This window comes from Arachis ipaensis, chromosome B08, assembly GCF_000816755.2.
Source record: "Arachis ipaensis cultivar K30076 chromosome B08, Araip1.1, whole genome shotgun sequence".
NCBI lineage: Eukaryota > Viridiplantae > Streptophyta > Magnoliopsida > Fabales > Fabaceae > Arachis > Arachis ipaensis.
In genome coordinates, this window is record NC_029792.2 from 1,057,209 (window position 1) to 1,069,136 (window position 11,928).

The following is an 11,928-nucleotide window of genomic DNA, read 5'->3' on the forward strand; positions in this document are numbered from 1 at the left end:
CCGTTTGAAGTTTAATAGGAGAAAAAAAACCTTGAAACCCTACCCAGCTACCCTTTCTTCTCCTCTTCAGTTCAGACTTCAGAGAGCTGTCACTTGAAACTCCAGCTTCTCGACCACCGCCGCAAGGATTGCTACCGTCCGTCGAGCTCAGGTACCAACTTCATCGTTTGGTCGTCCGCCCTTCTTCTTCATTCAACAATCGGACCTCCTTCCTCGAGCTCGGCGTCAGTCCCTGGTCTTTGTCTGCTCCGTCGCATTCAGGCACCACCGTCTTTGTCTGGTCGTGGTGCTTGAAGTTTCCGAAACCCACCAATCCCAGCTTCTTTCTCGAGCTCGGCGTGTTGGAGTTTGCTCTTCATTTGTTAGCCGCAGTTTCTTCCAACCCACCACCGTCGTGCTCGTCGTCTAGCCTCCGTCTTCGGTGCGCTTCTGCCCCTATGCTCAAACTGCTCAGAAGTCAAAACGAAGGTTTACAATTCTACTAGTGCTACTCATATTGGTTTTTTTGTTTTTTTTTTTTTAATTTTTCGTTCTTGGTTATTTGTTCGTCGATTTAGGATTCTGATGTTGCTAGTGCTGTTCAGATTGAGTTGTTGAATGATTACTTGATTAGCTATGTTCATTGCTACTGGGTTGTGTTGTGCTGGACTCTATTTTGTTGCTTTTTCTGAAAATTGAAAATAATTTAGCTGAAATGATGCTTGTTGCTGCTCTTTATTGTTAATCTTTGAAAAAGTTTATTAATCTTAAAATTATGCTGAAATTGTGTTTATTGTTACTGTTCATTGTTAATCTTTAGAATTTTTTTTGTTATTTGGCTTTTGAATTTGTATTTTGATAAGATTATAAGGCTTTGGTTGATAGTATTTTAAATTTGGATTATTTTTTTAAGATTTGTAACATTTTAATATTTATATTAGACTATGATTATGTTTTATTTATTATTTTATTATAAAATAATTTTTTCTTTTGAATTACAATTAAACTGATTGATTCGAACGAATAATTATAACGATTTGATGATCGGTCCAGTTTTCAGAAGCTTAAATTAAATACACTTTCATAGTTTCTTTTCAGCTGCATTCAACCACTCAAACGAAAATTACAGTTTTAGCTCAAAAGAATAAAAAGTTTAATATTGGGACATGGTCCCAAAATGGGCCCTTAAACCCCATAGCCCATTTTTCGTTGTAGTTGGAATTTTGCATTTCTCATTCAGTGCGTTACTCACGTTTCCTTCCTCATGTTCGAAGATCCAAAGGCCATTGAAGTTATAATTTTTTGATTTGGATTTTTTAAAGTTTAAATTTATTTTAAAGAGTAAAGTATGATCTCTCATCATTTGTTTTATAGATGAGATCAAGAATAAATATAAAAGAGAAACTATTTAAAGATAGAAGATTAACTTTACTTTCTAAAATACAAATTTAAAATTTAGTGGATCCAAATTCATAATTTTTATAACAACTCTCTCCCTCACACTCTGGTCTCTAAACGGCACGCCATAGACACAGAGGCAGAGCTGGGAGCTCACCTTGGATCATTGCCACCGCATGCTCGCGCTGTCCCTGAGCCGCTCGCCGGATCCTCTGCATCGTGTGCTCGCGTCTGGCCTCTCTCCTCCGTCTGAACTCAGCTACTGGCGCCTCTCTCGTCTTCTAACGGTGCTTCCTGCTTGTGTCGACGTCGCGCCACCTTCCTCGCGTCTCCACTTGAGCTTTGTCTTCTCCACGTCCCATTTTTCTCTGCTCATTGGAAGACCACCGAAGGTTACTTTTTTTTTTTTTTGCTTACTTTTTTCGTTTTCAAACTGTTGTTCATAAAAAATGTGATTTGGTTAATTTAGTTAAAAATAATTAGTTAATTTTGTGTGTGTTTGTGAGCTCTGAAATCTTATGATGGTATGTATATAATGTAATTGACTAATTGTTCGGTTTATGAATTTATGATGAGACTTAAATTTGTCAATTTGTTGAATGGGAGACTTGAATTTGTTGCATGGAAAGCTTGTTAATTACTAATTTAGTTATCCTGTTGATTGCTGATTTTGTGTTCATTTGCTTATTTTGAATGTGGAAAGAACATGTTTGGAGATTGGTAATTAGTTATTCAGTTTTACTTTGTGGTTATGATATTATTATTCTACTCAATAAAAATAATATGAATGTACCTTATTTTCAATTTTAATTTTGAGGGCCCTGAAATTACCATAGTTAGAATTGATTGTTAATTGCCTAATTGATTAATTGTTAGTAGGATCTGTTTTGGCAGTGTGATTGTTAATTGCTTAATTGGAATTGATTGCTAATTGTCTAATAGATTGTCACTGTTATTATGTCAAATTAAGATATTATTGTAATATTGTAGTATTGATTAATAATATGTCTATTTTCGTATTAGTTATTTTAAAAATTAAGACTTGATTGGTGTTAAAGTGCTGATGAAGATATATAATTCAAAATTTAATTTTAAATTTTTGACTATTTTATATTTTTATTTAAGTACGACCGAATAAGTTGGTTCAACCAATAACCCACCAATTGAATCAGTAATTAAGTAGTCAGATCGGTTTGATCACTGATTCAGTTCTAATCACTATGCTCGGAGTTGTTTTTCCTTTTGTCATTTTGCTGAATTTCGTCTCAAGACTTTTGTTGATGGGTGTGTTGTGTGACTTTTTATGAGTTTAGGAAGCTGAACTTGTTATTTTGTTAATTATATGTTAGCACTTGGTCATTTTATTAGTGCAATAGATATGACCAAGAGTTTAGGACATCTTATCTTTTTTTGTTGATTAGTGTAAAAACTCAAAAACCGAACCAAACCAATCTAATTCTCATTGGTTTGGTTGGCCTCACAAAAAAAGCCAAACCAAACCAAACCGAACATTTTACACATAATTGGTTTGGATGATTTTTTTCCAAAAAACAGAACTACACCGCAAACGGAACACCCGTATTCAAGAGCATGCTTACATCGTGGATACCACACTACAAGTAGCTATATAATTTATATGTCAATGCTTAGCAATAAATTTATTGTTTTTCTTTCCCCTTAAATCTCAATGAATAAGTATCTATATGAACATCAAGTGCTTGCATAATGTGTAAGCCATTATCACGTTCTATTTAAGTTTGACCATTAGGTGTTTGATCAAATGCCTCAGTGAAAAGGGTTACTTTTTTTAGAGTCATTATTTGTTTCCATTCGTTTTGAGTGTTATTTTTCAGTTCCTCTTTTTTTCTTGGAAGTAATGGCACTGTCTTCTGGAATTCGGAAGCTGCTTTCCGGTGTCAAAACTAACAAATCTACACCTTTTGACCTGAACTCAATGCATTATCACTGTTATCAAGATGTTTCCAACCTGCAATGCTATCAGAATGACTTTTCCAAGCTAGAAGAATTGACTCACCTTCTGGCGAATGTGGATGCAATCAATGGAAAACTTGTTGACACAATTAGTAGTTCAACCATTTTTGATGATCAGATTAAGCAAGATATGTGTACCTTCAAGTCTCTTGTCCGGGCCGTTATTGGATCTCCACTAGTTCAGCACAAAATGAAACATGTTCTGGTCTCCACTATGGGAACACAAAATGAATCATTTTCTCCTTTCAGTCAAGCAAGAGAAAGAGAACCTCTAGTGATTGATAACCTTGCCAAAGTGAGCAACTTTCTTGATGTTTCTGCTCAACAAAGGAAGGTAGTTCGTTTCAAAGTGTGTCCACAGGCAACCCAGCACCGCATATTGATTGGTACACTCAAGGAAGTTCTGAATAATTTTAAAGTTGATTTGGATGCTTTTGATTCTCAAGGCTTAGACAAAGATACTATAATGGGTCAGCAAATTGTTCTTACCTGCCTGAAGTTTCTCACTGAAGCTGCTGTTTCTAATGAACCTGAATCCACTTCATGGATGAGGCTTTCACCTTCAAGAGATGTCAACCCCTCTAGTTCCCGGAAATGGGAAGATGTTCTTGAGATGTTCAATGATCTGATCGAGTATTTTAGAGGCGAAACAAGATTAAAGTTGCATGTAGCGAAGGCTGAAGTCATGAAAGAAGGGCTTTTGCAAATCAAGGACATTTTGATTGACAACAGTATTGGATACAAGGAAACCAGACACCAAGAAAACCTGGTGCGAAAGAAGCTTTCCAAAACATTGGGACACTCATCACGCTGCTTATTCACGCTATTATTATATTACCTCTTCGGAAGAGTCTCAGATATTGAAGTTGACATGGCTGGTGGAGTTTACAAGAGTGGAAGTGACAACAAGAATTGGTTGTGTATGGGAAGAATTTTGACTTCAGATAGTGAGAAGATGGTTGGGCGTGGTGTGAAGCAGTTGGACAGAGCACTTGGCCTTTTCAAGTTTGTATGGGAAACTGCTGAAATGAAAGGTCAGTTGGATCTTCAAGGCCATTTGTGGTGTGTTGGAGAACACAATAGGGTGCTTAGGTATAGAGGAAACACATACTTTCTTCATGGCATTTGCCTCTAATCTTAAAAACTCACATATTTTTTTTATGTGAAGTTGATAGTTGAGAACCGTTAAATAACAATTTAGTGAAACATGTCAAATCATCTAACGATTCTTACTATTAACGTCATGTGAAGATAACTGTACGTGAGTTTTCATCTTTACAAAATCATTCAACCTCTATTCTATGATTTGTATTCTTTCCATAGCTTTTGTTGTCAAAAACAAATATTCAATTGCAAATTATCTTGTATATGTGCCTATCTTCATATGAATAGTTTAATCTATTAGATTTTGAAACAATGGAGGATGCTAATGTAGGATATGAAGTTTTTCACTTTCCCTTAGTTGTTACCAACCATACAAATGTGCCTTCCATAAATTCCATGTACCTAGACTCTTCTTCAGAAATATGCCATAAGCAATAAGAATAAGCATACATTTTAATTTCTTCCTACTCGATTGATGTCATATCTCCACTATCTAATGCCATGGGAAGTAGGGAACAAAATAAATTAAAAATTCCACTTCTCCACCTTTTAAGCTTATCGCTAAATGAAAATACGGAGAGTATGATCATGATAGTTCATCATCTTGCACAGAAAATTTTGCTAGAATTTTGGCATGTTACAAGGTGTCAAATGGCCAAACTTTTGAGATCATCAACACACTGAATACATATAATTAGCCACACAAAACAAAATTGCATATGGTTTCATATTTATGGGTGGGAAAGCCGGAAAGGTACACAACAAAATTTCATGATGTGTAGTTTGATAATGATCCTATCCTTTAGGTAAGGGCATAAATAAGATTTTTGTCCTATTTTTTTATGTTCTGACTTTTGAGAGTAAATAAATTGTCTTGTTTTATGTTTTTTTTTTTTTTTTCCTCAATAATGTGGCCCAATTTTTTATTAGTTTTTAGTTTGTTAAATTTTTAAAATTTCTAAATTAAAAAAAAATCTTATAATATTAACTTAAAAGATAATTAATGGACTAAATTATTCTTCTAACACTTAATAATTTATAATTCCTATTTTTGGCTTCATAAAAAATATACATTTATAGTATTTAATTATTAGCAGAATTCTTTTACATATTTTGATAGCGGATTCTTTTATTGAAGGAGAGCCTTTTAATGTTACAATTTACAAGAGACACGTAAGTTTTGCAAATAAACGTGGTTTCTAGTTCCAAGATCCAACCACAAACTCAAAATAGAAAAGTAATGGGAAATCCTTGTAATCCTCTTCGTCACACATGCCATGCAACGCAAAGCATAGGGATGGTGATGATGATATTATTGTTCGGTTAGGCGCCATCGTCACTTAGCAATTGTTGTATGGAAAGTTTGAGAAAATCGAAATTTTATATAAAATTAAAAAAATAAATTAAATATAACAAGATTTAAATTGTAAAATTATCAAATTGAGTACAAATTTTATAAAATTGATTCACTCATTTAAAATTATAATAAAAAAAATTTAAAAATTAAATTGAGATTCTAATTATACGTAACAAACATTTTGTAGGAATAAATGCCTACTTAACCTACAAAACGACACGTTTCTTAATGTGTATTGCTAATCCAATACTCAGAGTCTGTTTGGAATTTCAAAAGCTATTTTTTTTAGCTTTTTACTTATAAAAAATTATATTAATAGTATTTGGTATAATTTTTTAGATAAACTTTTAACTTTTTAAAAAGTTATTTAAAAATTTTTGAAAAAGTTAAAAAATGTGACTTCTCTTATTTTCAAAAATTATTTTATCACTCCTATTTAAATACACAACTTTAAAACAAAGACTTCTATAATAACTTTTCAAACACAAAATAACTTATTTAAAAGTTATTATTAACAAAAATTCTTATATTTTAAGCTATTTTTTCAAAAGAACTTATTTAAAAAATTTAGCCAAACTGAGCCTCAATATAACACACAATTTAATTTCAAAGGTGTTTTAGTTTGTTTGTTAACCGAGTTTGACACCGGATGCCATGCTCACTCTTTTGAAGGCAAATATTATCCTTTTACGCACTTTGTGAAAATTAGTAAAGCTAATTTTAGAAAATATATAAATAAATAATAACTAAATAAAATGAGAGGTAATAAATAATTTTAGTTTATAACCTTAGAATTTTAGTGGTTGAAAAAGAGAAGAATTATATACCTCTAATTGACGGATGGTTCATATTGAAGAGACTCACCTATAAATTGAGTTTTTCTTTAATTCATTTCAATCAAGTCATCCAAAGAGAATAACATAATATTTCTTTGAGTAGTTTTTTTCTATATATATATATAGAGAGAGAAGTGTGTTCTCCTTTTGTCAAGAGAGAGTGTTATTGTAGTCTCCTTGTGATAGAGAGAAGTTGTAATTCTCAAAGAAAGTTATTCAATTGTTTCCATATTTTATACAAATTTCTAATTTTTCATCTCTATATTTTGCTGTGTCATTTGTCTGGTACCTAACAGTGGTATCAGAGCCAAAGGTTGCTGATTAATATATATTTTTTTTTTCGCTGCGAGTTACCGTCTAAAAAAAAATGGCAGCAAAGTATGAAATTCCGAAATTCAGTGGGAGTAATTTTTCCATATAGAAATTGAAGATAAAAGCCATTATGAGAAAAGACAATTGCGTGACAGCAATTGAAGGTAGACCCACTGGAATTACAGATGAAAAATGGAAGGAGATGGACAACAATGTTGTTGCAAACTTACACTTGGCACTAGCTGATTCAGTTTTATCAAGTGTAGCAGAGAAAAAAACAACAAAGAAAATTTGGGATGCTCTCACCAAATTAAAGCTGTTAAAACCGCCTGTTATGTGATAAATCGGTCACCATCAACTGCAATTGGGTTAAAGACACCAATGGAGATGTGGCAAGGTAAGCCACCTAATTATTCTTCTTTACATATATTTGGTTGTCCTTTGTACGTGATGTACAATTCTCAGGAAAGAACAAAGCTAGATCCAAAGTCTAGAAAATGTATATTCTTGGGTTATACTGACGGAGTTAAGGGGTATCGCCTGTGGGATCCCACTGCCCGCAAGGTAGTTGTCAGTAGAGATGTAATATTTGCAGAAGATGAATTGCAAAAGGAACAAGAAAATGACAGCACTGTTAAAGAGATAATCACTGTTCAAATAGATGAAAAATGTAGAGAAGATGATAGCAGCTACACAAGCATGCAAGGAAGCTATTTGGATCCAAAGGTTGATAGAAGAACTCGGGCACAAACAATAGAAGATTTCTGTGTATTGTGACAGTCAAAGTGCCTTGCACATTGCAAGGAATCCTGCCTTTCATTCAAGAACAAAACACATTGGAGTACAATATCACTTTGTTCGGGAAGTAGTAAAAGAAGGAAGTGTTGATATGCAGAAGATTCACACTAAAGATAACCTAGCAGATGCCATGACAAAACCAATCAACACAGAAAAGTTTGAATGGTGTAGATCCTCATACGGCCTATGGAATACATGAGCAACATGAATTTTGAAAATTTATTAAAATTAGCTTTAAGTGGGAGATTGTGAAAATTAGTAAAGCTAATTTTAGAAAATATATAAATAAATAATAACTAAATAAAATGAGAGGTAATAAACAATCTTAGTTTATAACCTTAGAATTTTAGTGGTTGAAAAAGAGAAGAATTATATACCTCTAATTGACGGATGGTTCATATTGAAGAGACTCACCTATAAATTGAGTTTTTCTTTAATTCATTTCAATCAAGTCATCCAAAGAGAATAACATAATATTTCTTTGAGTAGTTTTCTTCTATATATATAGAGAGAGAAGTGTTTTCTCCTTTTGTCAAGAGAGAGTGTTATTGTAGTCTCCTTGTGATAGAGAGAAGTTGTAATTCTCAAAGAAAGTTATTCAATTGTTTCCATATTTTATACAAATTTCTAATTTTTCATCTCTATATTTTGCTGTGTCATTTGTCTGGTACCTAACATATATATCTCTTGATCTATCTAGCTAACATTATTTTCTTAATTTCTTTTCGTGTATATGGTAAATCATTATGTATTGGAAAAAGCTTATCTAAATCTATAAGTACAATAGAAATATATTGTTTCTTAATTTTGATGTAATTTTTTTTAATCTTAGTGAGCAGTTTTATTTTAGATCTTATTTAAATTAAATTTATTAAATTTTTGTCATGATACTTAAAAAAAAGTAAATTGTCAATTATGCTTCCAATTGTAAAACGTTGACAATAATAACCCTAATATTTGATAACGATAATTGTACTCTTAAAATTTTTAAAAACATTACAAATCTGCCAAACCATGAGGAGAATTCTTTTCCGTTAAATAGAGCTTAGTAATGTGACAGACAGAAATCCAATATAACATCCTTTAAGAGTTTCAATCTCATTTCTGTTTTATCCCTAATTCATGAAAGCCTATCCCAATTCAATTTAAATGACCAAATTAACCTTAAATAAAAGACCGTATGTAACTATGACTATTAACGACGCGTAAAATTGAACAGTTTCTTGGTGGTGGTCTCTGTTTGTCTTCGTCTCTTGTATCTTTGTCCTCATCTTTTGGAATTGGTAATGTCACATGCAGGCTCACGTTTGGCATTGATACTCAGTGTATAAATCTCCATTGAATAATCAAAGTTCGGGTAAGTATTTTATGTTTTCGTTGTTGTTATTATCAGTTCGTTGGGGTTTGCACAGTATTGGTGATTAAGTGTTTTTTTTTTTTTTTAAATGGAGGTTCGATGATGGTGTTTTGATGTGTTGTTTTAGCTTATTGTGACTTATTTGGTAATTTTTATTAGATGGCAACTCATATCACGTTTGTCTATTACCATCGGGGTTGGTTAGAGAAGGATGAGGATGGTGTGCTGAAGTATACTGGTGGGTTAGTGAGTATATCATCGAGAGGGTGCACGTTGATACATATAATTTGTTCTTTGTGGAAGGTTTATTTCTAGATTTAGGTTATACTAGGTATAATGAAGTGAATTGGTTGAAATCAGGGATGGATTTAGCTAACAAATTACGGGTGTTGAGAAGGAATGCTGATGTGGTTAAGTTTTGTGATATGATGCTACATTGAAGAATGAAAACAGGGCCTACTTGTATTTTGAGCATCCTGTTGATGCCGATCTAGAGTATGTTGATGAAGTCTTGGTTTCTGACGATACAAATCAGGATAGTGCAATGGTTGGAGGATCTGATGACGAAGAAGTAGAGGAACCTCCTTTAAAAAATCATGAAAATCATCACGAGGATCCCCCATAGCATGAGGAGCATGGAGGACCTGATGACGAAGAAGTAGAGGGACCTCCTTCAAAAAATCAGCAAAATCATCAAGAGGATCCCCCATAGCATGAGGAGCAACTGCAAGAAGAGGGTGAACCAATGTTGAGTAAAGGTGGGCATGATGAGAAATTGCAAAATGACATAGCTTTTGAGATGCTACCTAATCAAACTCAAGCTGCAACAATTGTCGATGAGGCCCCAATGTAGGAGACAACCATGAGACACACGTTGAAGGTCAAGAGGGGCAATTTAACCCTGAAGAAGCTGCTGACAGGGGAAGGAGACGCAGGAAGAAACATTCGAGACCCCAACCATCTGGTAGAGCACAACCTACACCATAGAACAATAGTAATGCACATGCAGGTTAGTATATTTATTGTATATTTTTTGTTGATTAAAACATGCAGTTATTTACAAATATCATATTAATGAATTGTAGATCCTAAGAGTAATATTGTTTAATGTTGTGATTCTGTTTTACTTGCCAAAGTTGTCAGTTAATTAATGCCCTAATAGCCTAATGATATTGTTATGCGACTTCCATAGCAGATTCCATGTTCCCAGGTTTTTCCTGTCGTTGCCCGCGTCACCGCCTAACCTTCAATGCCGTTCGTTGTCGTCTGCGCATTGACATCATCTGCGTCGTAGCTGTCGCCCAAAGTAAAACTAAGTCTGTTATCAATGCCGCTCCTCGTCGCAGATTGTGTCATAGCTCTTACGCTTCTTATCCAGTCCCATTTCATCACCACGCGTGATAATCCACTCAGTTGTGGCAGTGCTTCCTTTTTCCTCCTTGATACTACTGCTCCATCCCGTGGCATCATCTCCGACTCGTCGCTGATATTCCTCTATGTCTCCATTGCTCCATCTATTCCCCCAATACAAATTTATCTCCGGATTCATGGACTCCATGATGCTCTTCTTATTTGTTTTCAGTAATGAAGTGAAAAATATTCGATGTCAGATCTTCCAAAATTGATACTACTATGACGTTTCCTCGCCCTTTGCATAGAGAGAAAGCATGTTCTTTTTTGGAGTTTTGGGTCAAAATCACCTTATTAGAAGATTGATTCTCCTTCTATTTCATCCTGGAGCTTCCCTGTCAATGATTTTCTGGTAACATTATCTTCAACTCCCATAACAAACTATCTATATATATGAGAAATTCACTAAAGTCCATATTATGGTAGAGTCTTGAAGAAGTTTTTGAGTTGCTTCAATGGCAAAATAAAAAGATTTAATATAACTATAGTTTGAATTAATTGCTGCAAGAGCAGCAATCGAAGTGAGAGGAAGAAGGACGAGAGAATTAAGACAATCAATAATTGAATTTGGGATTAGAATTCATTCGATTAGGGACTGATTTGACTTGGTCTAACAAACTTATTCTCCTAGCAACAAGAGAATATTAGTGTACGAGTGCCATACTAGCTGTTAATAGACTACGTCAGTAAGCGTTAACTATTCCAGTGAAAAAAATGACTAAAAATTTAACGTAATTAGATTCATTATTTTTCAGAGATAAATTTAATTAATTTAATTAAAAAAATCGAAATATCTTTTTAGAATAATTTTAATTATTAACTCAATTTTGTTTACTTTATAAAATGAAACAACAGTTAATAGGAATATAATAACATAATGATTGCCCAATAATACCAGCTATTGCCATCCCAGGAAAAAACATGAGGAAAATATACACCACTATCATTTTCTTTCTTTACTTACTGATATATCGTATATTTCCACTATCTTGATGATATCAAATAGATATGTCTAATGGCATTTGAAAAAAAAAGAAAAAAAAAAAGACGTCTATATCCCCATCATTCCTTTTCCTTTTTTTTTTTGTTTTTTGTTTTTTTCTCCTCAAAATTATTTTTCGAGTTTTTTTTTATTAAAAAAGAAAAAAGAAGAAGAAAGAAGTCTTGCCATGTTTAAAAGTTAAAATATACCAATTGGGATCACTCATGTCTTACTCTTACCAAAGCGGCAAAGCTCACTATATTAAATAGAAAAGTTTAAACACGAATTGAATTAATATTGAGATAGTTCACCCCATTAATAATTTTGTGATGGAAGTTGAATTAAAGACTAACATAAATTACGTACGAATAATAAGTTGGATTGCATTTGTTTTTAGAAATAA

General features: G+C 33.2%; 1 protein-coding gene across 3 annotated transcripts; it reads left to right on the top strand.

The window, feature by feature from the left end:
* Positions 7-5,042, top strand: LOC107612658. Of its 3 annotated transcripts, none has more exons than XM_021108483.1 (2): positions 7-468; positions 3,354-5,042. In XM_021108483.1, exons 1-2 carry the CDS (start codon positions 438-440, stop codon positions 4,502-4,504), a joined length of 1,182 nt encoding a protein of 393 aa, XP_020964142.1. In that variant the 5' UTR covers positions 7-437; the 3' UTR covers positions 4,505-5,042. The 3 variants fall into 3 exon arrangements, with proteins under 3 accessions (XP_020964142.1, XP_016169841.2, XP_020964141.1); XM_016314355.2 differs by having other exon boundaries at positions 3,252-5,039; XM_021108482.1 differs by having other exon boundaries at positions 400-468; positions 1,509-5,034.

Coding starts and splice junctions, on each gene's coding strand:
- LOC107612658 (XM_016314355.2), top strand. CDS start 438: ATGCTCAAACTGCTCAGAAGTCAAAACGAAG. Junction 469..3,251: donor GCTCAGAAGTCAAAACGAAG/GTTTACAATTCT, acceptor TTTTCTTGGAAG/TAATGGCACTGTCTTCTGGA.